General features: G+C 42.0%; 1 protein-coding gene across 9 annotated transcripts in view; it reads right to left on the reverse strand.

Moving 5' to 3' along the window:
- The window catches only part of APBB2 (amyloid beta precursor protein binding family B member 2), a 215,238-nt gene that overhangs the window by 42,116 nt on the left and 147,703 nt on the right, over window positions 1-25,419 (reverse strand). For all 9 annotated transcript variants that reach the window (XM_068402953.1, XM_068402954.1, XM_068402950.1 and 6 more), the window contains 2 exons: window positions 9,758-9,904; window positions 5,152-5,279 (listed from right to left, as the gene is read on the reverse strand). In XM_068402953.1, the coding sequence (XP_068259054.1) occupies window positions 5,152-5,279; window positions 9,758-9,904 (275 nt within the window). The remainder of the gene's footprint in view (window positions 1-5,151; window positions 5,280-9,757; window positions 9,905-25,419) is intronic.

The following is a 25,419-nucleotide window of genomic DNA, read 5'->3' on the forward strand; positions in this document are numbered from 1 at the left end:
CACCACTTCCCTGGGCAGCCTATTCCAATGCTTGATAACCCTTTTGATGAAGAAATTTTTCCTCATATCCAATCTAAACCTCCTCTGGCGCAACTTGAGGCCATTTCTTCTCATACTATCACTTGTTACTTGGGAGAAGAGATCAACACCTGCCTCGCTACAACCTCCTTTCAGGTACTTGTAGAGAGCGGTGAGGTCTCCCCTGAGCCTCCTCTTCTCCAGACTAAACAACCCCCGTTCCCTCAGCCGCTGCTCATAAGGCTTGTTCTCTAGACCCTTTACCAGCTTCGTTGCTCTTCTTTGGACATGCTCCAGCACGCTCTGAAAGGGGGAACAATAAATTACAGATACAACAGGATACCCCAGTCACACTAAACTTCTATTTATTGTCTGTACTTCTGTTAGCTTTTAATTGACTAATTCAGGCCAGGTATCCTTCCTAAAATCTCATATCCATATGACAGACGTGCACTGGAACTCAAGCCAGGTAATATCTGTAAATACACAGTCTCAGCTAGGCAACACACAAACTATACAGAGAAAACAAAACTGGGCTATGTGATGACAAAGCTAGTGGATGAACAAAGAAGCATGCTATGTGTTTTGTCCAACATGCCAGGTGCCCAACCATCTAGCAACTGGTTCCATACTCAGCCCCACCAAAGCTGTGTCGTGAACCCACGCGCAGCCCTCCTGGCCAGCTAACAGCTGAATTTTTCAGCTGGAATATACTGGTGTTGTATGGAGACACTGTGAGAGAAGGAACCATGAGCTTTCGGGCAATTAAAGTCTTGTACAGGTTTTACAAGTGGAGGCACACTTTGGGTTGGTGCAAGAGCAATGAAGATAAAGGAGGATTCAGGGAAATGTGCTAACATAAACTCTCTTACAAAATGGATGGGCCATTATCCTTTCTCTCTTCCTTGTTAGCGAGCTGTTCAGAAAGCAAAGGGCATGCACCAGCAGTTGAGAAGGGGAGACAAAACCCAGCCTGAGGGGTGATTAATGTACAGTGCTGCAGCTCACAAGTGAAAAGAATAACCCTTTTCCAGCTTCAGTACACTAATATTTTCCAACATGCTTTTTTAAAGCCCAGAAAAAACATGTCACCGGCTGCTTTTTGAGAAGCAAACACAGCACTGAATTACTCACTGTATACCTGTGATACCACAAATCCTCCACGTGACAATGACCTTACTGATCTTGAAATGAAACTATTTCAGCAAGTACAATGACTTTTCTTATTAACAAATAATATTAAATGAATCGTCATGGCTCTGGTTTCAGTACAGCCGGAGAGGAAGATTGTATAGAGTACAGTGGCTTTTACTGTCAAAAATCACATGACATCACCTAAGAAACAGAATCTGCCCAAAGGATGCACGGATACAGTACGTTTATTTTCCTTTAATGCCCATATATACATATGAAACATAGGTGCTCAAAGTCTACCCATGTATATACACACATAACCACCAGCTTCGCTTGTGGGAACCTGCTTTCATTCACGATTTTACCATGGCACTCCAGCCTTCCTTAAGGTCAAACATATTTTACTGAGTGACTAACTGAAAACAAGGGATGCTGCCTTTCCAAACACGAAATCGCCACACAGCCTAAGTTAACAAAATGATGAAGCCTCCACTTATCACAGAACTGTTTTTAAAAAAGGAACTCTAGAGGTCAAGAGAATAGTGTAACATATGGAGAGAGTGATTACAGCCCCCCAGAAGACGTTTCTGCCTGGAGTGAGTTAGCAGACATATCCTCAGATTAAACTTTCATCAGCAGATCTCTGTACTTCATCAATCTTTCATTACAGCATAGCTTAGAAAATCATCTGGTCAGGTGTCATTAGAAAACCTCTTCATCTTCCAAAGCAAAATCTACCCAAATAAATTACTACAAGCAAAATACAGTTAAAAAGGAGGGCCTGTAGATTATTATGGGGTTCAAATAGCTCAACATAGAGGAAAATATACATTTCTATAATATTTTAAAATTTAAATGCTGCCTTTCACAATAAATCCAATATATGTTATTATATAGGGTCTCGGACCAGAAGATGTAGCTGATTAACAACATTCACGTGCAACAACTTGTGGAAGAGCTTCATCCCAGAAACTGGGATTTCATCAACTTCCTGGACAATTAATCCACCAAAGCAGCAATGCCATCCCCTCACTTTTCTCTGATGATGGCAAACTCATAAACAGGGAAAGCTGCTTTTGCAATCAGCAAATGGGTCTGGTGTTTCTCGCCTCAGGAATAGGTAATTTTACCAGGATGAGCCCAAGGACTGCATGCTAATGTGTACATGAAAAGAGATACAATGCGATTTCCCACTCAACAACATGGGTTTTTTCAGCACGTGTTCTCCTGTCACCAAATACTTTTTTCTTGTGTGTTGGTGCTTCTTCAGCAAATTCTACATCATTTCTGCCACCCTTCAAAGAATGTTTCCTATGCTGAACCTCTCTATGCCCAAAACACATTGTACATCTGATTACTCAGTCATAAGTTTGTTCTTTCTGCTTGTCTTTTGGATCTTCTACCTGCTATTTAACATCACATGCAGTCTGAGTTTACTTACAAATAATGGCTACACTGTTTTACCTACAATCTTTTTCTTTTTAAAACAAGTAAATAAAATGTTAAACAAATTAAATTGCAAAAAGAGTAGGCTCCAGTCCTGAAAGTCATACTGGACACAAAATTTCTGTAGAAGCATCTATCAAAATTCTTACGAAGGGCTAAGAATACAAAAGCTCTGAAATCAAACTTCTTACGATGAAAAAAACAGATTTGAATAGAAGTGGCTAAGAACATTACTGTGCCAGCAAATGAAATATTAAGGCTGGTTTTGATTGTATAGTTTATATATTAAACCTTCAGTAAGCTATTTCTTGCTATTTATACCAACCAATCAAGAAAAGTCATGTTCTCTAGAAACAAGAAATATTCACTTTCAACACAGAAAGGCCAACTCCCTCTTCTGAGGGTAGAAACATGAGAAAAGATTAAGTTTATCTACTCTGCCAGGTTCTCTGTATTGTCAACGTCACAACTGAAGTCTCTTTTCAGGAAAACAGCAGAGGAAGCTTCTACATTTTATGACCAAGAGGGAGAACACTGGGTTGGTTTGTTTGGGTTTTTTAATTTATTTTTTTTTTTTAAACTTGGATGTGTACTTCTCCCACATACTGCATAACTAAAGTTTTTTCTTAATAGAAACATGGGCTTCTGCAGAAGTGTCAACAGAACTGGAATTCATCTTTGGTCCCCAGAAATGGCATGAAAATGGGCAAGAGTGGGATCAGAGATGCTGTTTCCTGTGCCTTGTACATAGCTTTTAGTAAATGTTGTGGGATACCATGGCAGATCCACACAACCTTTCCCACCAACTCCAGTCCTACTGATGGGGCTTATATTCATCTGAGAGTTTGCTATTGCCTCCCACCCCCACATACATTTCACCAAAAGCTTACAACATTCTTGGTGCCACATGATTGCAAAAGGCACATTTCTCTTAAATGTCCCCTTTCAACATCAATGTTTCTATGACCGGTTCTGTCTTTAGGAGAAGCAGGTACCCAGCCTGGAAAATGTGACTCATTATCTTATTTTATAAACAACATAATGGAATGATTTTATTTTCCAAAGAAACATAAATATTTGAAAAAAGAACTGCAAATGCTTCAAAAAAATTAATGAAAAGCAAAGCTGGCTTCCTTTACTCTAAAGCTGCATCACATTTAGGTGCCCCTTAAGATGCTCTATTTATTTCCTGACCAAAGCAAGCTACTACAAAATCTGACTGGAAACATGCAATGCGGTCATTTTCTGAGGCAAATGAAGCATTGTAATGGTTTATTCATAAGAAGTTAAAACCTTTTTACTTCCCACCATTTCAAACTGGATTTGCCCCTTTTAGATATCTCAAAAATCTGCACCAATGGAAGTGAAAAACAGTAAATAAAACCCCCAACCATCAGTCATTTATAGAAGTAAAAAATTTAGAAAGACAGAATTAGGTCACAGAAGCACTTATCACCTTTTCTTTTGGAAATTTAGCCAGAGATAATCAGAAAGTTTGAGGGGGCCAAAGAAGTTTCACAAAAGTCTTTTACTGGGAAAGATTTTTCAGGTCCAAAATGACATTTCCCATCAAAAGTCAGAGACAAAAAAACCCAAGCCCTACTACTGCAAATACCTCAATAATCAAGCATGAACACAAAAAGCAGCAGCTTGTTAGCATGATTCAATCCTTACTACCCATGTGTCAGGATGGGTACTGTCCAAAGAGCCTGGAATTGCTCAAAGTGAATGGCAACTTTTTTTGATGCATCAAAATGTTCAACAGGACAGGGAGACAGCTCGCTGTCCTGCTCTAAACAAGTCACCTTCACAACCCTGTTCCCACAGCAATGTTACGTGACAAAGGAGGATGCTACTAAAAGACAAACAGTCGGGAACAAAAGCTAAGGAAAGATTGCCTGCAGGGCAGGAAGGCCTTTGGCACGCACTCCCATTCGTGGTTGCTCCCTACAGCAAGGAAGAACTTCAGCTCACAGGCAGGTCAAGTTTCAAGGACAAACCTCAGTTTTCTGCAACATCCTTAGGAATTTTCTTGCACCAAGATCTTTAAGTAATAGTAATGTCTTAAAACCATTACTCTTACTTCAATACAACTTTTTTCTCCATCAAATCAAGTATCTCAAGAAAGTGGAAACACATGCATACAGTCAGAGTGTAAGCAGCGCATTTAACTTGGACCAGCAGGAAGACATGCTTTCACACAGCCAGGAGAAACATACTACAGGTTTTATATAAAAAAGCAGTATATATATCTGAAACAAAATAATGTTGTGTGTGCAGTTTTATGCACCTGGCTGAATTAATCTGAAAGGTTTGGTCAACACAGGTTTAGCAAAACAGCATCTAAGTGATAAACTATGAGAAGCAGACATTTAAAAAAGTAACACCAGCAAGAAAAAGAAGAATTTACCCATCTTCTCATAGCCCCTGGGACACAATTACTCAATCAAATCAATAGGTTTGATACCTAACTTGCTCCGTGTGCATGTGTACTCTGTATCAGCAGACAGAAATAGCATCAAGTCGAGAAGGATAAAGAGAGCGAGGACTCACCGGCCGTTGTCACGACCCACTCCCCAGACTCTGATGCTCACAATGGGCTGTGAATGAAGAACTGTGCGGTCCATGGGGTCAATCAGGTTCAGCATGTCATTTTCCAGTATCAGGTACATGTCTTTGCCCTGCAACTCCAGACAAAGAACAGTTACACAGTATGTCCCCCCTCTCAAACTGACTGGGATCAAGGTGTTACACGTACACTGTTTAGACTTGCATGCTCTTAATTCACTCAAGGTTTCCAAGAGCAATTGAAAATAAGTTCATTTACTTCTGGTGTAAAAAAGATCTAAGACACTATCTTGCTACTACTGTATTTTTAAATTATCTCAATCACAAAAAGCTTTGATGTCTTTTAAATGCAACTGTTTGACTCATTCAACCCCAAGCTACTGAGTTATTCAACAAATTAGGTGTTTATCCTTTCCCCAGTAAATTCTTCCAAATACATGAGAAGTCAAGAACTGTCTTAATAGCAAAAGCTTACATCAAAACCTGTACTCTTAAGGCAGAGTTTCTTCCTTCAAACAACGTGCTTTGTTTCCATAAACTTTAACCAATGGGTCATGGGAACAGACAGTAATTTGTACATGTCAAAGGATTTATAGGATACTCTTTGAAGAAAGATTAATTAAAGGGGAAAACCTAGCATTAAGACATGAATCTGAATTCTGCTGGCAACTGCAGAATCCTGGAGCCAGGATTTCTCCCTAATACTTTTGGCATGTAAGAACAAGGATAATGCTTTTTTTCCCCTTAGAGGAAACAAATTTAGAGGCAATTTTCCTTTTGATGTTAATTCACAAAAGCTAATCTTCCTCCTATGGATAGCATTTGCAAAAGGTCTGCTGCCTCTTCTATCAATCACATCTAATAGCTTTCTTCTCAGAGGCTGTACACCTGGCTCTGCAGACTGCAAGATCCCACGGAAATGATCCTAGACCTATTGCAAAAAGGTAAGACAAGTTCCTGCTGATAAGCAGGTGGAAGCTATCAGCTAAATATAGAGTAATTTGTTTCCCATCTATTGTGCCAGAATCTATAAATGAACAGAAAGAATGGAAAGGGTCTGACTTCCTACTGACAAATGTTTCAAAAATGACCTTTTTCTTCACCTCAGTGACACAGAAACCCTCTTCCCGCTTGGTTACAGTGGCTCAAGTCTTAATGACATCTAATCTGTGTCTGTGTAAGACACACATTCATGTTACCCTGGGAGGGCCTGCTTCAAGGGTTTCCAGGCAAGGGGCAGGCACTGCCGACCACCTCTTCCATCCCCAGATCTCCTAACAGGGATTCAAAGGGGAGCTGTGACACAGAGCTGGCAGCACAAGAGCCGAGAGGGGTGTGGGAGAGGAAGGGGATGCAGGCTGGGATATGTGATGCCAACACAAGAATATTTTGCCTGATGGAAAAAGTAGAGCTGTGGCCAAGATGCAAGGCTGGATTTATAGGCTGCTCCTAGAGAAGTAGAAACAGACGTAGCTGTGATAACCATGCATGTAAATAGGGCAAATCAGCAGCACTGAACTGCTTGTGGCATGCAGAAAAAGAAACGTGGGAAATAAAACACAAAAGCCAGGATGGCACCAGGCAGACCAGGATGATGAAGGAAAGCGAACAGAAAACAGAGTCATCACAAAGAAAAAGGGTGAGAAATTTGCTTGGAGGTCAGAAGCAGTAAGCAGATTGTGTGAAGAATGTTACCAAGTGTCGCAAAGATTGCTTTTCGGACCCATCTTCTACTTCTATATTTATTCCAGAAGGAAATTATTACAAGAAGGTAAAATCTGTTCATCATGCAAAATAGACTGGGATTAGGGTAATGAAACTGAATCCAAATTAGCTGGAAAATATTGCTTATCTGCCCATTCTCCAACATAAGTCACAGGAAATTATCCCTGCAATGCTCAAGGGATAGCTTGGCCCCAGCCAGAAGCAATATACTTTGCTAAGTTTTGTTGCCTTATTATACAAAAGCTATTTTAGAGATGAAAACACTACAAGATGTTTTGGGCAAGAACAAATGATTTAGACAGACTGGGAGCTTGAACATAGACCTCACTGTCTCAGACTGCTGAAGAGCTGCAGAGATCTGACGGTCCAAGATGAAGGCGGCTCTCACTGGAAGAGCCATGCAGGGAAAGTGAATAAAGGGAAGAAAGGCTCAATCCCAGCAGACTTCAGGGAAGTGTTATATACTGTGGTATATAGGTCAATAGCAGCAATGTATCTTTTTCATGTAAGTGATTTTGTGATGTACAAGAATATAATGCTTGGCAAAGTAGCAACACAAACAGATGAGTTGTGTTTTTCTTCTTAGATTTTACAGAACCCTGGAAGTTAGCAATTTACAGGGAATTTCATTGGGAGGGGAGCAGAAGGCATGAAATACCACATTAAAGCCAGCGACAAAGTTTCTGCAGGGTCAGGATTTTACCCAGAGTGTGTGTGGGGGGTTGTGTTTTGTTTTGGTTTTTTATATCATGAAAACTTGGGGATGGTCCTACTCCCAATTTCACTTTCATTACGCTCTAGCTAAAATAAATCTTTAGGCAATCTTAAAACCTCTATCTGCAGTCGTCAGTTCTAGCTTCATAACAGATTTCTGCTGTATGTGCTCCATCTGATATGTCAGTGACGAGCACACTTTTTTCAGATTCCTCTCTAAAACGTGCCTCTTCCAATCACTCTTGAAGCATTACATTGCCAGCAGTAAAATGTGGTTGTAATGATTTCTTTTAAAGTCAAGAAGTCAATTTACTTCAGGGGCCACCTATTCAAGCACTTGTCTCTCATTTTGTCAGGCTGATTTTTAAATTTTTTTTTTATGAATAGCATTCTTAATTAAAACTTCCATTCAAGAGGACCAAAATTTTTCACCAGTTTGGCTTGAAAACCTTCAAGGGTTTCCAGCAAAGAACAATGGGACTGACAGAGAGAAATATGGAAAAATGTGAACATTAAATCTTAAACCAGTGAACATTAACTCTTAAACCAGAATAAAGCACATGATTTCAAAGTAAACGATGTATTCAAGTTGATCAAAGTTCTGTCATCTGAAAAATGGCTGGGATTACACACATGTAAAGTGAGTGGGTTTTTTCTCCCTCCCGGCATCAGCAGGAAGTCCAAAGTGCATGACGGACACATCTCTAACTGCCTGTCTAGCTATATTAACGAAATAAAACTGTTCCCAGAAGTAAGAAAAAGGGAGACCAACGTTCTTGTTCATTTATATGTACAATATAAATTTCTTACATAGAAAAACCTTTCTGAAATTACTTTAAATAGATAGGGAACTCTAAATGTGTCCCTTGAAACATCACTTCCACTTTTAAACAGGCACTTTCTCCCAGCTGTTTCTCTGAAGCACCTCTGCATTGTTGTGGTCATAGTCAGGACATTGGATACAAGCCTTAGACTGTAACAATAACTTGGGAGACTGAAGGATATTTTTCCTAAAATTTTTACTGAAATAGAAAAGCCTTTCTTTTAACTCCTCATCTGTCTGGCAGTGCTGTTTGTTAGATCACACAAGTGAAGGTTACAACATTCACTCTTACATCACTTTTGCATTCAGATCTTGCGTAGTAAATCCGCATTAGTGTAACCCTCATGGAAACATGTCAGGAGAGAGGCATACAATAAGATTTGGCTGAAATTTAAGTTGTTCCATGAACACTCAAATAAAGATGTTTTTCTATGGGTTTGTCTCCTCTGTCTTCTGTACATCTCACCACTATAACCCCACCTTTTCATTTCTTCTTATTTCACTTACTGATCCCACCATGCCTTCCACTCCTTAATCTGTCCCCAGCACACCTCTTTTCCACACCACAATACCTCTAGCTTCCTTCATGTTTCCCCCCGAGCTCCCACAGCGTTATCCTGTCTTTGCTGCCAATTCAGAAAGAAGCACAGAGCTTGTATGGTTCAGCTGATGAAGGTGTACTGACCCATCAGCAAACCAAAAAAGAGGAGAGCTGGGCTCTCTGTTTTTCCCTCAGTGTGTGGGAATTTGGCATCCTTCAAAACTGGATGACACGGGTGAACAGATTCAAGAGTTATTGGAGAGGAAGCAACAGACAGACTGGTGACATAAAATTAATTTCCCTCTGAAACACTGATAAAATAATCATGTTAAAATAAGCCATCTGTCCTTCAGTCTCAATCTTTCCATACATTTCAGAAGGATGGGTCACACCAGTCTGGGTTTCCTTAAAGTCCTTTTGTCAGTGGGAAACCTGTGAAAATGCTGTTCCCAAAACACCACTCTCAAACCTTTGGTCAGGAGAAAGACTTCCACTGATTTCAACAGTTTGGCTTGTGTGTCCCCAACACTGTTATTGCAGAGATGTGTACTAGCACAGATGTAAACACGAAGGTGAGATCTTTGTGGCATTTCAGGATCCTGAGCATTTCGGGAACAAAAAAATCAACACTTTCCTTGAACCCTTTAATATTTTTGGCAGTGCCAGCTAGGACAGGGAAATCCCAAACATAGAGCATGGATGTATTTGCCTACAGAGTTGTTCTTTCAGGATATTTTACGACACAAGAGGGATGTCCCAAGAGGAGGAGAAGTTCACCCCATTCTTACCTCTCCCCAAATGCCAACAGTGTCTCTGATGTCATTTTTACAGTAAGAGAGTTGTCTGATGCAATTGTTCACAGCAACACTGCTTTTTCCAGGAGCCAGATCTTCTTCTGCCATTTCTACCCAGCCCAGAGATCGCACAGCAAAGCACTAAAAAGAAACCAGAAAATATCTGAACATGTGTCAGAGCACACAACACACTGCTGTATCCAGCTATACAAATCTTGTCATACAACAGAAACTAGTCAGTTAAGGTTAAAGATCCCTGGCTAGGAGGGGAACACAATCAAGGCCTTGTAGATGAACTTATGCTCAAAGATAAATAAATATATATTACATTAAAACATAATTTGAGAATGGCAAGGTGAAAACATTTGAAGGAACAAAGAAGAATACATGACTTGCCAGGAGAAGTATCTGTGGAGGTAACAGTAATGCTTTACAATAAAATACTTAATATAAAGAAGGAAACAAGGGAGCAGTAAATAGTAGGACACACACAAACAGAGAAATAAAGGAAAAAGCACAACTATAGATACAGTAGAATTGAAATTTTAGCTAGTATCTAGAATTCTAATTGAAAAGAAAGAAAATACTATTGGATTATGTCTGTTGTGAGATTCACACTCACTGCCTGGCTTTTAACCAGAAAATCAAATTTTTTTGTGGATTACAGCAATAATTTCTACGGTAAGTTTAACTAAGGTAGCAACAATAACAAATTCAAAGCACTAACAAAAAGATAAGCTATCATAAGAGGAAAGCAGGCTTTTTCTAGAAGAAATTAAAAATGACCTTTAAAATAAAACAATCTAATTATACAGGTTTTTTAGCAGAAGGATGTTTAGCCAACCAGAGCACTCAGCTGGCAGAACAAGCCAAGGTGACATTACTTTGCACATATGGTGCTTTTTGCAAACAAAACAAAATGGAAGAAATTGAATGGCACCATCTCTACCCTACATTTACTAGGGTAGAGATTAAAAAGTTTTAATTCTGAAAAAAACCCCGCACATTTGCTCTCAGACTTTATGGTTGGTGAAATACAGACCTCACACTAAGTCAGTGGGAGTTTGTCTATGAGACCAAGATTTCCTCCAGAGAACATTACTAGTATCTCACTCTCAAATGGCAATGCACCACCAGCGAAGGATGCACAACAGACTTAATGTTGTACCTCCTTAATAGACACACCAAACATTTAAGATGGTCCTTAAAGGTTCAGCAATAATAGTTCCTGAACGACCCCATACCAAATTCCTGCTGTCTTCTAGGTATTTAATATGGCAACAGACACTGGCACTGAACGCTGCCAAATCAAATCCCACCTCATCTCTGAGCTCTGGTTTCCCTGGGACTCTTTGCTAGTCAGTGATTAGATAGTGCACCAGCACCGACACGAAGTCGCACTCACTTCTTACATGCAAATCCTCTTTGCTAACCATGACGCTGTCTACAGAGGTGTAGGATTCAGCAGGCACAAGTTCCAAAAGTAGAAGTGAGACAATTTACAATGAATAACTGAAAATCTGCCATCATAGAACATCTCTGTTCTTTCACCCTGAGCCTCCCCTTGCCAAGATGGATCAAGTATTGACATCAATTAGTACTCAGTCCTTGGTACTCTGCTTGCTTCAGTGTTATTGATACGTTTCTTCTGAAATGTTATGTCGTCCTGAAATGCTACGTTGTTCTGGCAAACCGACTTGCAATTGTTTCAAGTCAATCCAGTTCCCTGTTAGGTACGCAGTGCAATTTTGATCTTGCGAAGACCAACACTCATTGTCCAGCACTGCTGCCTTGTGCCAGAGAGCTTGCTTTGCCATCAGCAGCATCCTGCGGGTCTCAGGAAGGCAGGCAATGATCCTGGGAGCTGCTTGAAGGAAGCTGGCACTGGTGACTGCTAGGAGCCCTATTGCCTCCAGCAGCACCCTGCCCACATGGGCACACAGCCCAGAAGCAGCAACAGCAGGTACACACTGGAGTTACCAATTAATCCCTCTTCTTGAGATGTAGTAAATAAATCAGCTTCAGAGTTCAAAAGCAGATACTGAATATTCATTTGCCGCCTTCTGAAAACTGCTGTGAAGTCAGTGAGTAGATCAAGCTCACACACCATCATTGGTGTGCCATTTGGGAACCACTGTCCTCAAAAACAGACCCCAAGACACCAAGGTATTTTAAATATGCATAATATGTCAAATTTGGCAAACTAAGGGAGGAATAAAATTCACCAGTGGGTAAAAAGATTAATGAGTTTCTTCCTCCTTCCCTTTAAAACTTCTCTCCCCCTTCAGCCTTCTTTCAGCTTGCACAACACACTCATCTAGCCTACTTCGCCATGCAGAAAACCCAGCCGAAGAGCCTGCCTCTTGTACCTCTGGTACCTACTCCAACAAATCACTAATGATGCATCTTATCTAAGGCATCAGACAGCAAATACACACTGAAAATTGTGTTAAACTCGTTTGCTAGTGTGGGTAAAATATTAAAGCCTCTTATGCCTCCAGATTTTTTGTGGATTTTTTTGGTTTGGTTTGGTTTTTTTTTTCCTTTGCAAACAAGGAAACCAATATGCAGAGTCTCCTACGCTGCTGCTCCTGGACCCAGCTCTGCTGGAAACCCACAAAAGCGCTGGCTTTCAGATTTTAAAGGGAGGTGAAGGAGAAGGTGAAACAGAAAACAAAGGAGGGGTCACCACTCAGGGGTGCTCTTCACTTCAGGGCTACATGAGATACTAAAATATCCATTTTTTAGCAATTACTAAGGTCATCTAATCTCAAGATTGCAGAATTGTTTTTGGCACATCAGACACACTTGATAAAAGTGCTGCTATGCCCATTGGGATATTAAATATTTATCTTTACAAGCTTTTAAAATACAGATTGTTACAGTGCCAGAAGAAAGGTTTTCTAGAAGTATTTCAATATTACATTGAACAACGGAGTACTGGCAGAGAAAACATTTTCTAAATTAGCTTAGGAGAGGTGAAAAAGTAAATATATATAAGCATTATTCTTCATATCTCAACAACATCTGCAATTTGTTAGCTGCATTCCAAACACAGATAAATACAGTCCTTGCACTGAACAGAGCATATGTTAAGAAGGCAAAAAAATGATGAAAGATAACCAGTTCAAATTGACAGCAGGCACATCTCTTACTAGTAAAGATGACGGACTGTTTGTGGTTTTTTGTCCTGGTCATTTTTATTCTATGTTTTAATTTCTCCAGTGGTGGCATCCACTGTATTTCCTTCCCTTCACAGCCCACTGTCATGACAGGAGATCGAGACGAACAGGACACACTTCTTGTTCATCCCACGTAATCCCCTCCATGTGAAGGGCTTGGCTTCCTTCCCCTCTTCCATTCCCTCTCAGTGCTTCCAAGCCAGGTAGACATGAGAAACCCAGTTGGCTTCTGGCACCTGGCAAGTTTTTGTTTGTGCGTTTTACAAGAAGCCCTTACCATAACCCAAATAAAATGCTTCAGAACAGCTTCACCAGAACAAACTGTTTCCCAAAGACTCACTGCAAATAAACTTCTCAATAAAACCCCAAAAGACTCAACATCCCACCCACAAAGTAATGCAATGCCTATGTCCCTGAGTATACACATACAAGAAACATTCTTTTGCTCAAAATACACTTAAAGACGAACGATCTTCTGTTTCTTAATTGGCTCTAACTGAATACGCATGCTGGTATGACTTAGAAGTGATGGCAGACCTTCATGCAGATTTCAGCACTAGAAAATATGAAGACTCAAGAGTAAACTCAGAGTAACATGTGATACATACTATGGTTCATTTATCAACAGTATAATAAAAGTACATATACACACCCCTATGGCGGGGGGCAAGTGGTGGAAGTGTGTGCACACATGCCCGCATCCCTCTCTGCCTATTGCCAGCAATTACAGGTCTCTCTTATAAAAGATTCACTTCACGTTTTATTGTTGGGTGGGTTTTTCCTGCCCCCTTAATTATTTGACTCAGAGGTACTCTTTAAAAAAAAAAAGAACACAAAACCCAGCAGAAACAAACCACCTAGTGTCTCCAGTCGGGTATGACCTAATTCTTAAACCAGGGCTAGCTGAGCCAGCGTGACAGCAGAATTGCTTAGTTTTCTAGCACACTAATCCAGCATCATGGTTCCCCAGCTCCCACCAATGGTACTGACTAGCCAAGAGACAAAGAGCTGCTTTTGACCTGAAAGAGCTTTGCTAATGCACCCTCTTTTCTCCTGGAACTAACATCTAGAGTCAAAACAAGTCAAGCTGAAAACTAGAGTGCAGCTCTCCTTGACTCTATGAGCTCAGTAAAACAGACACTCCTGGTGATGCCAGTTGGTTAAGTACATCTGCTCAAGGCTCACAGATAATTACTTGCATATCATAGTTATTGGCAAATCATTACTTCATAATCCAGATGCCAACTTTTGACTTACAGTAGTCTACCTCATTTCTCTTCTCCCTCAGAGAGTAAACAAACGACCCTTGTATCACATTATACATTATTAGCATTAACTTAAAAAAAAAATCTCAGGGTTTTTTGTGCCTGGTCACACCCTCTGCTTTATCTTAAAAATCAAAACTCTAAAAAGGATCATTTAGAAAAACATACCTGAATAAAGATAAGTGAAACATGATTCTCCTACCTGCTTGAATCTACTGTCCCCAGACTCCTTCCAAGAACTGGCAAAGAAAACCAGGTTTGAAGAAAACCAAAGCAAGCCGATAAATACAGCAGGACAAAAGACAGATTTAGGAGTTGTATACTGTACACCACTGTTTAGGATGGGGAAGGATCAAAGATACTACCATGAACACTGTGTGTCTGAGACAGGTGAATGAAAAAATGTCGTTTAAACCACAGTATATCAACAACCTTGTATTTTCATCCCAACTGGAAACTTTACAAATCCTGCTAGACTACACAGGATGTTGTGGAAAGAACATAAGGCCACAGAGGAAAAAAGGCCACAGGGGAAAAAAAGGCTACCTTGTCACATGCTGCCCCATGAAATGACAGGTGGACAGAAATGAGAACACAGGTATCGCTGGTCAGTTTTACAGTTCTGGGGAACATACGATTGCATGGCTGCAAATCCAATTAATGTTTTGGGGTTAGTGATCTGTAGCCAAAAAAAACAAACTCATAAACGCTGTAATCCAAACTCTACAAAAGGCTGTAAATCTCTCTCGCTGTGCAGTTCTGACCTGAAACATCACCTACAGCTGGGGAAGCTTTAGGTTTGAAGAAATGAATGAACCGTGGTTCATTCTGCTCTTTGGCATTGCAAAACTTTAACCACAGGGTAGGGTTCTGCTCTGCAGCAGCTTTTCCAAGAGGAACTCTGGGAGGAGCTTTGACAGGAACACAGAGCTGTGACAAATCTCTGCATATAAGCAAATGCCACATTCTAGCTGTTGCACCATGTAGTGCTAAGCGTGTACCTTTTGAAAAAAAAAAAAAATCAAGACAACCAAAGCAGATACAATCCCGTACTAGACAGAGGATGAGAGACCAATTACACAAGACTGAGGGCAGAGTAATATTGGAAAGTGGATGGATCATAAGGGCATGAGTAGAAAGATCCCATTACAGGGAAAAATTGGATTAGAACATCAGTTTGAGAACAACAAACTAATGAACATTACAAACACAGGGACTGATTGTTTTTCAGATCACACAGCTGTTGGTAATCACTATGACCATCTACATTAGAGTATGTTTGCCTTGATTTAAATCTGTGCTACTAATTTCTTCTCTACTTCTGAGCCTAAAGGACTTAGATGTCCCTTTGTTTGCCTTTATGTTTTTCCTTTTTAAAGACTATATCTGTCTGCAGACATACGTAAATCATTACAGTATTTAATAAGGCCTTTTCATCACAGACCACTGAGCAGGCATGTGCCCAAGACACAGCATGTAGGTCACATAATTAACCATTTCTTATGCAGCCAACACAATGTTGGAAATTCCACTTACATTTTATTTAATAGTTTAGAAATATAGCAAACTATCATATTATTTTATGCTGTGAAAGATCAAGTATCTTAAAATATAGCCACCATATTCCAAGAAAGAAATATGTTTCAGTATATTTGCCTGCTACACATGAAGAAAGTTTTCACTGATTCCAGATGAAAATACTGGAAATGATCAAAACTAAACCAAGTAACAAAAGAATAACGAGATCTTATGCAATTAATGAACAAGCAAACACTTTCATTTAATTGATGTGAACAGACTGCAACGCATCCCTTTTCTCAGAGAAATACTGACAGTTGTCACATCAAAATTCTTAATCACAAAAATTTCAAAATGCAGAATAAAAAACATACTAATAAGATTTTTCAACATTTCCAGCTTTCTGTTGCAGTTCATGTTGTATTATTTGAATTGCCGAAAATGTGCATGCCGTACAGAAATACGCACACATATTCAGGTCACAACAGAATTCAGAAATCCACTAATAATTGCTATTTCAAGTAGACGATTGTAAACTAAACTACTGTGAAATAAAATATGAGGGCTCTACAAATACTGTAAAATAACCTTTATTATAAGTTACTTCTCTAGAGCAGGTCAATATTGAACTTTCTGCTTTCACAGTCCCTTATTCATTCTCCAAAACACTAGTGTCTCATTTTTTCCAGACTTGCAGTCTCCAACATGTAGGATGACAAAAGTCCCTCTCTTCTTTTGAGTTTAATACTTCTCTCAGTGGTTCCTGCTGGCTCACAGCCAGAGGTCAAATCTGCTCTATGAAGGCAAGAAAATGTCACAGGACCATTGTGCTGGTTCAAGATTTTTGAATCCCAGTTTCTTATTCATTACTGTATTTCTGAATCAAGTAAAAAAATCTAGTCAGTTGAGCAAAAATGGAATGGACATTACTATTCTCTACTTACACTTTTGCTATATGTAGTTCTGAAGAAGAAATTAAAATCACCTTATTCTTTTCTCCAGTCTTCTCAGTAAAGAATAGGTTTTGATTTTAGATGCTTTGCAGATACCTTGACTTCACATCCTAAAGGGATGGGTTTATGGACTTTGCTTTGAGCTATTAAGGGTGTTTTGGGTTTCATTTTAATATAATGAAATAAAAAACCTGCTTCCTCAGTAAGCAAAGGCAGTCATATTTTTCACCAGAAACTAATAAAGGATGATTGTTGCAGTGATGCTCAAATTAGGGTCTATCTTCCAGAATAACTGAACTGTTAGGATAACTCAAGCAGGTTTCATTGTTTTGCAACACACAAAAATGACCCCACCACACACACATATGCTTTGTCAGTAAAGACAAGCCCTGCAGGAGTTTATAAGCATGAAAAAATGTGTACATTCATTTCTTAAAAACTAATGCTCTACACTTGTTATCTTTAACCTTAAATGTTGTATTTTTCTGATGAACGCTCCTCTGCAGGCTGATAGATGTAAGTGGTTCTAATGCAGCCAGTAGAACTTTATTCAGTACTGTGGTGCATAATTTCAAAGGTAATACGGCATGACATCCAACTTTTTTTTAAAAAAACAAAACAAACAAAAAAACACCGAACCTCTAGGTGAACTCCTGACCTTACTGAATCAATGGAGAAAAACCTTCTGTCTTCACTACAGTCAGGATTTTATGTCTCTTTAGAAGAAACATTGTTACGACTAATTCGTTTTCTGCAGAAATTATGTTTACAACAGGTTCCAAAGTCAATGAAGTTAAATCACTTTTGATCGATTCCCACTCTTTGAAAAAGACTGAAACGAACATGAACCCCAAGTCCAGAAATCTTGAGCCCTGGTGGGCCTCCCACATTTGAGGACCCGTTTACTGTCACGCTGCGTCCCTGCAGCACCGCAGAGCGATCATCTTCAAGCGTATGGAGTAACGCATACCCATGTAGGAGCAACATGGCGTTACGATGTACTGCATATCTAATGTTTTTAAATCTCTTAAGAGATAAATATCACCTCCCGTTCCCTTTTCTCTTTGATGCAATGCAGGAAATTTTGGCAAGGAAGACCTCTGTTTTTTTAAAGTGAAATTTAGAGCTAGAACTAATATCAAAATAATACACATACTGGCTAGAGCTATCTTAATATTGCTCTGTCATTCAACACAATGTTCCATTTTAATTTATTTTTAAATTAACTTACTCCATAAATGTGGACCAGCAGGTCCACAATGGACAAATAACCCACAAAGGTGGCGCCATGCTATTTTCAAACTATGTATGTACAACATATAACATATATATAACCTACATATACATATTTTATATACACACATACACATATATACACTCCGTGCTTTTTTCATTAAAAATCTATGCAATGGAATGGTAAACTTTGTGACTTTGCAAACCAGAGCAGGCTATTTCCCTGAGCCACGCTAAACTGGCAAACTAATGTAAATAATTGAAGAGAAATACAAAAATATCATCTGATCAGTTCATTTTATAGCAGCAAGGTGATGAACAGACATTCAAGAGGCAGTTCACAATCAAGAGGCCATTGTGGAGCTGAGAGAGGCTATATATTGTTTTAGAGGTGAAATGGTCAGTCTCCATCGGGGAGTATGAAAGGCTGCAAGCTGTGATTATCTCTGCAGTGTATTAACAAAGATGCTGCCGAGCTGATGGGGAGGTCTGCCAGCAGTATTAGTAGAGGCTGAGCGACCTGCGCACCAAATCCATTGGTCTGCAGAATGGCAGCAGGAGCTTTTTGCCTGTGGGACATCAGAATGATGAAGACTGTTTCTTCCCCTGGTTTCTATCGAATCCTCGGGCCTCCTTCATCGATCAGACACAAAATACTGCTGGCCCAGAAAGTTTACTGTGCTGCACCACAGAGCAGTGAATAAATTGTGATTAATACCACTTAAAAATAAGAAACGCTAAAATATTAGGAAGTGCAGATTCTTACAAGAAAAAAAAATATCATCTCTAGGAGCGGCAGCTAGTTTTTTTTTGTGTTCTGCACAACAGCCAGGTTTGTTAAGTGGTTGTATACAGCGAGATGCTGTATACAGAGCCCAGCCAAGAAAAACTGCACTTTGCGTCTCCACGAGAAACAGTACTGAAGATGACACTGGCACTTTGACCTGGTGAAGCAATAGAAAACTCCTCTTAAAACAGCCACCGCTGGAAGAAACAGCATCATGTTAAAAAAAAAAAAAAAAAAAAAATCATGTATATTCAATGTTTTCTCAAACATGGCTGGCACTTCGTGGTAGAGTAGCTACAAATTTTAACAGCACTGTTCACCTTAGAAATGGTTTCTTGTTATTTGGGAGCCACGGCAGCACATTCGGTGCCCCACAGCTGCAATTTCGGATGCAGGGCATGCTGGTTCCAGCACTGCCTCACCCAGCTAGCAGCCAGTGAAGTTACTTCCCCACGGGGAGAGCAGTCACCAGTGTGCACCTGAACTGCCCATGCAACCTGGCCACCCATGGCACTCACAAGATAGTAATTGCTTCAAGAGAACAGTGTGACCCACACAGCTCCCATCTGCACCATTTATCCTCCTGTAACGTAATTGCTATTTATGTTCTCATTATCCTAGCAACAATTCCTGGTCAAAAGACTGGAAATCCTGCAGCAAAGTTATTGTCAGTACTGGAACTTTAGAGGCCAAGAAGGTATTTGGACATTTTAAAGCTACCCTACAAGACCCTGGAAAAACTCCACCCAGAGTAACAAATCTGATTGTCCATAGTTAAAAATTAAAGACAGAAAACACACAGCTGCTACACTAGTCAGGGAAAGAGGTATTCATAAGAAGATGGCAACCATCCTAGCCTCATTATGAATAATTAAAAGCACTTGGCTTGTTTACTTCAATAAAACTAAGCTGAAGAAGAGACCTAACTGCCTGATATAAAAGCACTAGAAGACGGCTAAACATAGAATAAGGGGATAAAAAAATGGCTTCAAAACGTTTAGATTAAAAGGGTTTTGACCATCAAAGGAAGGTAATACTTGAATCAGTTTGTCAGTAAGACTAGTGAAGGCAAAAAAAAAAAACCCCACAAAATGTTTAAGAAGAAACCTGAAATTAATACGTGGGATTATATGTTGTGGTTCCCTATAAGGGTAAAGGAATGGGTTCAAGATTTCTTGTAATTCTCTACCCTGTAACAGGTCCTGTTTCCTAGGGACTGAAAACCAAGGGCTGTTTTTGAAAGAAACAAATTCCTATTCCACAAACAAGCAGAAGTACCATTTTGGAAGAAAAACTGTCTAAGTTTTCTTTTAGATTTAATCTTTTTTCGTAAGGAGACTTAAGATGGAATAAACTCCTCAGATTTAATTAATTGAATTGAGTCCATTAATTGAAATGAACTGAAGCTTTTTGCAGTGTTTCATGTGCTCATGAGAAGATTATATGCAGCATGAGGTGGACTGTAAAACTGCTGGAAAATCTTGAATCCTCCCTGTTTGCACCAATAATTTTAGAAGCTACTCTGACTGTGAGAGAGAATTATGAACTTCAGTGTGAAAAGATGATCCTTTCTTGGAATTACTAGACATGGCAAAAAATTCTCCTCTCTGGTTAGGTCTTCATTTGCATCAGTAATCAGACTCATCTCCATCACCAAGGAGACACACTGATTATTTATTACTAATGGTCCTGTGTCTAGCCAGGATATTTGCTTCTGGAGAAGACCAGAAACAAGCAAATGTAGGATGTCTCCAAAACACACACACTCATCTCCATAGCAAGAAAAGCACCAGAAATATGAATATTAACTCTTGGGCAGGGGGGCACATAGTATTTTGTAAAATTATTTCGATAGTGCTATTTCCAGGCCATTTTCATGACAGCCACAAGTGGTCTGACAAGTCAGCTTGTCAGAAACATCCCTCACATCACTCCAAAAAAGCCCAACTGGTTAATCCCTGATGCCCAGGTAATCCATAGGAGTTCACAGAATCACAGAATAGTTTGGGTTGGAAGGGACCTTAAAGATGGTCTAGTTCCAATCCCCCTGCCATGGCCAGGGACACCTTCCACTAGACCAGGCTGCTCAAAGCCACATCCAACCTGGCCTTAAACACTGCCAGGGAAGGAGCATCCACAACTTCTCTGAGCAACCTCTTCCAGTGTCTCACCACCCTCACAGGGAAGAATTTCTTCCTCATATCTAATCTAAATCCACCCTCTTTCAGCTTAAAATCATCCCCCTTCGTCCTATCACTACATGCCCTTGTAAAAAGTCCCTCTCCCACTTTCCTGTAGGCCCCTTCACGTACTGGAAGGCTGCTATAAGGTCTCCCCAGAGCCTTCTCTTCTCCAGGCTGAACAGTCCCACCTCTCTCAGCCTGTCTTCATAGGAGAGGTGCTCCAGCCCTCTGATTATCTTCGTGGCCCTCCTCTGGACTCGCTCATCGCCAACTCACTTCCCATGTCTCCAACTGTGTTTTCATTCACAGAATCACAGAATCACAGAATGTTAGGGATTGGAAGGGACCTCGAAAGATCATCTAGTCCAATCCCCCTGCCGGAGCAGGATTGCCTAGACCATATCACACAGGAACGCGTCCAGGCGGGTTTTGAATGTCTCCAGAGAAGGAGACTCCACAACCTCTCTGGGCAGCCTGTTCCAGTGTTCGGTCACCCTCACCGTAAAGAAGTTTTTCCTCATATTTATGTGGAACCTCCTGTGTTCCAGCTTGCACCCATTGCCCCTTGTCCTGTCAAGGGATGTCACTGAGAAGAGCCTGGCTCCATCCTCATGACACTTGCCCTTTATATATTTATAAACATTAATGAGGTCACCCCTCAGTCTCCTCTTCTCCAAGCTGAAGAGACCCAGCTCCCTCAGCCTCTCCTCATAAGGGAGATGTTCCACTCCCTTAATCATCTTTGTGGCTCTGCACTGGACTCTCTCTAGCAGTTCCCTGTCCTTCTTGAACTGAGGGGCCCAGAACTGGACACAATATTCCAGATGCAGCCTCACCAGGGCAGAGTAGAGGGGGAGGAGAACCTCTCTTGACCTGCTAACCACACCCCTTCTAATACAGCCCAGGATGCCATTGGCCTTCTTGGCCACAAGGGCACACTGCTGGCTCATGGTCATCCTGCTGTCCACTAGGACCCCCAGGTCCCTTTCCCCTACGCTGCTCTCCAACAGGTCTGCCCCCAACTTGTACTCGTACATGGGGTTGTTCTTGCCCAGATGCAGGACTCTACACTTGCCCTTGTTATATTTCATTAAATTTCTCCGCGCCCAACTCTCCAGCCTGTCCAGGTCTCTCTGAATGGCTGCGCAGCCTTCTGGTGTGTCAGCCACTCCTCCCAGTTTTGTGTCATCAGCGAACTTGCTGACAGTGCACTCTATTCCCTCATCCAAGTCATTAATGAATATATTGAATAGAACTGGTCCCAGTACCGACCCTTGAGGGACTCCGCTAGACACAGGCCTCCAACTGGACTCTGTCCCATTGACCACCACTCTCTGGCTTCTTTCCTTCAGCCAGTTCACAATCCACCTCACTACCCGATCATCCAGACCACAATTCCTCAGTTTAGCTGCGAGGATGCTGTGGGAGACCATGTCAAACGCTTTACTGAAATCGAGATAGACCACATCCACAGCTTTACCACCATCTATCCACCGGGTAACATCCTCATAAAAGGCTATCAAGTTGGTTAAGCATGACTTCCCCTTGGTGAAGCCATGCTGAGTGCCCCTAATGATCCCCCTATCCTTGATGTGCCTAGAGACAGCACCAAGGACAAGTTGTTCCATCACCTTTCCGGGGATGGAGGTGAGGCTGACCGGTCTATAGTTACCCGGGTCCTCCTTCTTGCCCTTTTTGAAGACTGGAGTGACATTCGCTTTCCTCCAGTCCTCAGGCACCTCTCCCGTTGCCCACGACTTAGCAAAGATGATGGAGAGTGGCCTAGCAATGACTTCCGCCAGCTCCCTCAGCACCCGCGGGTGCATCCCATCAGGGCCCATGGATTTATGGACATCCAGATTGCTTAATTGGTCCCTGACCCAGCCCTCATCTACCAAGACAGATTCCTCCTCTATCCTGACTTCTTCTGGGGCCTCAGGGGTCCGGGGCTCCTCAGGACAGCCTCCAGCAGTATAGACAGAGGCAAAGAAGGCATTCAGTAACTCCGCCTTCTTTTTATCCTCTGTCTCCAGGGCCCCCGCCTCATTCATCAGTGGGCCTACATTGCCTCTAGTGCTGGCTTTACCTGAAATGTATTTGAAGAAGCCCTTTCTGTTGTCCTTGACCTCTCTTGCAAGGTTTAATTCCAAGGAGGCCTTAGCTTTCCTAGTTGCCTCCCTACATCCTCTGACAACAGACTTATATTCCTCCCAAGTGGCCAGCCCCTCCTTCCATGATCTGTACACCCTCTTCTTCCACTTGAGTTTGCCCAGCAGTTCCCTGTTTAACCATGCAGGTCTCCTGGTACCCTTCCTTGACTTCCTACCTGCTGGGATGCTCTGATCTTGAGCTCGGAAGAAGCAGTCCTTGAATGCTAACCAACTATCTTGGGCCCCCTTACCTTCTAGTACCCTGTCCCATGGGATTTCCCCTAGCAATTGCTTGAAAAGGCCAAAGTTGGCCCTCCTGAAGTCCAGGGTTGTGATTCTGCTAGCTATTCTGGTCCTGCCACATGAGATCCTGAACTCTACCATCTCATGGTCACTACAACCAAGGCTGCCCTCAACCTTCACCTCTTCAACCAGACCCTCCTTCTTAGTAAGGATAAGATCCAGCAACGCTCCTCTCCTAGTTGGCTCATCCACCATTTGCATCAGAAAGTTATCATCAATACACTGGAGGAACCTCCTGGACTGAGGATGGCTGGCTGAGTAGGCCTCCCAGCAAATATCAGGGTAGTTGAAATCCCCCATGACAACCAGGCCCTGTAATTGAGAGACTGCTCTCAGCTGCCTGTAGAAGGCCTCATCACCCTCCTCATCCTGATCCGGTGGCCTGTAATAGACACCCACAACAGTATCACCCCTGCCAGCCTGCCCCTTAATTCGCACCCACAAACTCTCAACTCGCTCCTGATCCGCCCCTGGACAGAACTCAATACATTCTAGCTGCTCACTCACATAAAGAGCAACTCCACCACCTCTCCTTAGCGGCCTGTCTTTCCTGAACAGGACATAGCCATCCATGACCACATTCCAGTCATGCGAGGCGTCCCACCAAGTCTCTGTAATTGCCACTAGATCATAGCCCCCCGACCGAACACGGATTTCTAACTCCTCCTGTTTATTCCCCATGCTGCGCGCATTGGTGTACAGGCATTGCAGGGAGCGAGCTGAGCACACCGATTTCACCCCAGGGGGATGGGAGGCCTCCTGGTCTACCTCAACACTAGAGCGTTGCCCCAGTGGTGCAAGCCCAGCTACTACCCCATCCCCCTTCGAATCTAGTTTAAAGCTCTCCGAATGAGCCCTGCTAATTCCTGTCCCAGAACCCTTTTGCCCCTACGACATAAACCTTTCCCATGTATTACCGTCACGCCTGTTGTCTTATAAAACCAGCCATTATCAAAGAACCCAAAGCCCTGCCTGTAGCACCAGTCTCGTAGCCAGGCTTTAATAGAGAGAATCCTACTATTCCATCCCACGTCATCACCTGAAAATGGAAGGAGGGAGGAGAAAACAACTTGTGCCCCAGACTCTTTCACCAACCGTCCTAGGGCCTTGTAGTCTTTCTTTATCTCCCTCAGACTACGGGATGCAGCTTCTTCCCCACCTGTCTGGAAGATCAGCAGGGAGTAGTAGTCTGTGGCCTTCACCAGGTTGGGGAGTTGCCTGGTGATATCCCTGATTTGGGCTCCAAGCAGGCTGCAGACCTCCCTGTGTTGGGGGTCAGCTCTGCATATTGGGCCCTCAGATCCCTTTAGGAAGGAGTCTCCAACCACTAAAACTCTTCTCTTCTTCCTTGTGGAGGAGGTAGCTGTACGCCTGTCAGGTTTTTCTGACTGTGGTGGGACCTCTGATATAGGTTGCCTCTCCACTACATCCCCATTGGACCGGCTGTATTCCGCTAGGGTTTCATATCTATTTCTCAGAGGCACCTGTGGAGGCGAGGTAGGCAAGGAGGGCACTCGCCTTTTGCCACAGCCATAGACTTGCCTCCACCCACTCCTCTCCTCTAGGTTACTGTTTTCCACCTGAGAGGGGCAGAGTACAGGGGTCCCTCGATCCTGGGAGCTCTCCGGTAGGTGCTCCCATTTTTGTTGCAGGGAAGGCAGAGCCTGGCTCCACCAGTCTATCTCCATTTCAGCCTCCCGAATGCTCCTAAGCCTTTCTACTTTGGCTTGAAGCCTTTCAACCTGGCTTTGCAGCTGTGCCGCTCGGCCGAGCAGATCATCTACCTGCTCACAGCGCACGCAGCCCCCTGTCACCACAGAGACGCTGTAGCATTCCCTGCAGCCTGTGACCTGCACCATTGCCTCCTTCCGTGGGAGCTCTGTCTGGGTTCCCACATCCATTTTGATCTTCTTCCGCCGGGTAGATACCATTGTTCTTTCACTAAGCTGGGAAATGCCTACCGGTGACACCCCTGCTTCACAGCTCCTTGACGCCTTCCTCACCTTGTGCACTGGGAGGGAGTCAGCGCCCTCCCCAAAGAGCTGCAAACGGCTGCGGCCTCTCCCGCTCTGGGACACACCC

This window comes from Nyctibius grandis, chromosome 6, assembly GCF_013368605.1.
Source record: "Nyctibius grandis isolate bNycGra1 chromosome 6, bNycGra1.pri, whole genome shotgun sequence".
In the NCBI taxonomy this organism is placed as follows: Eukaryota; Metazoa; Chordata; class Aves; order Nyctibiiformes; family Nyctibiidae; genus Nyctibius; species Nyctibius grandis.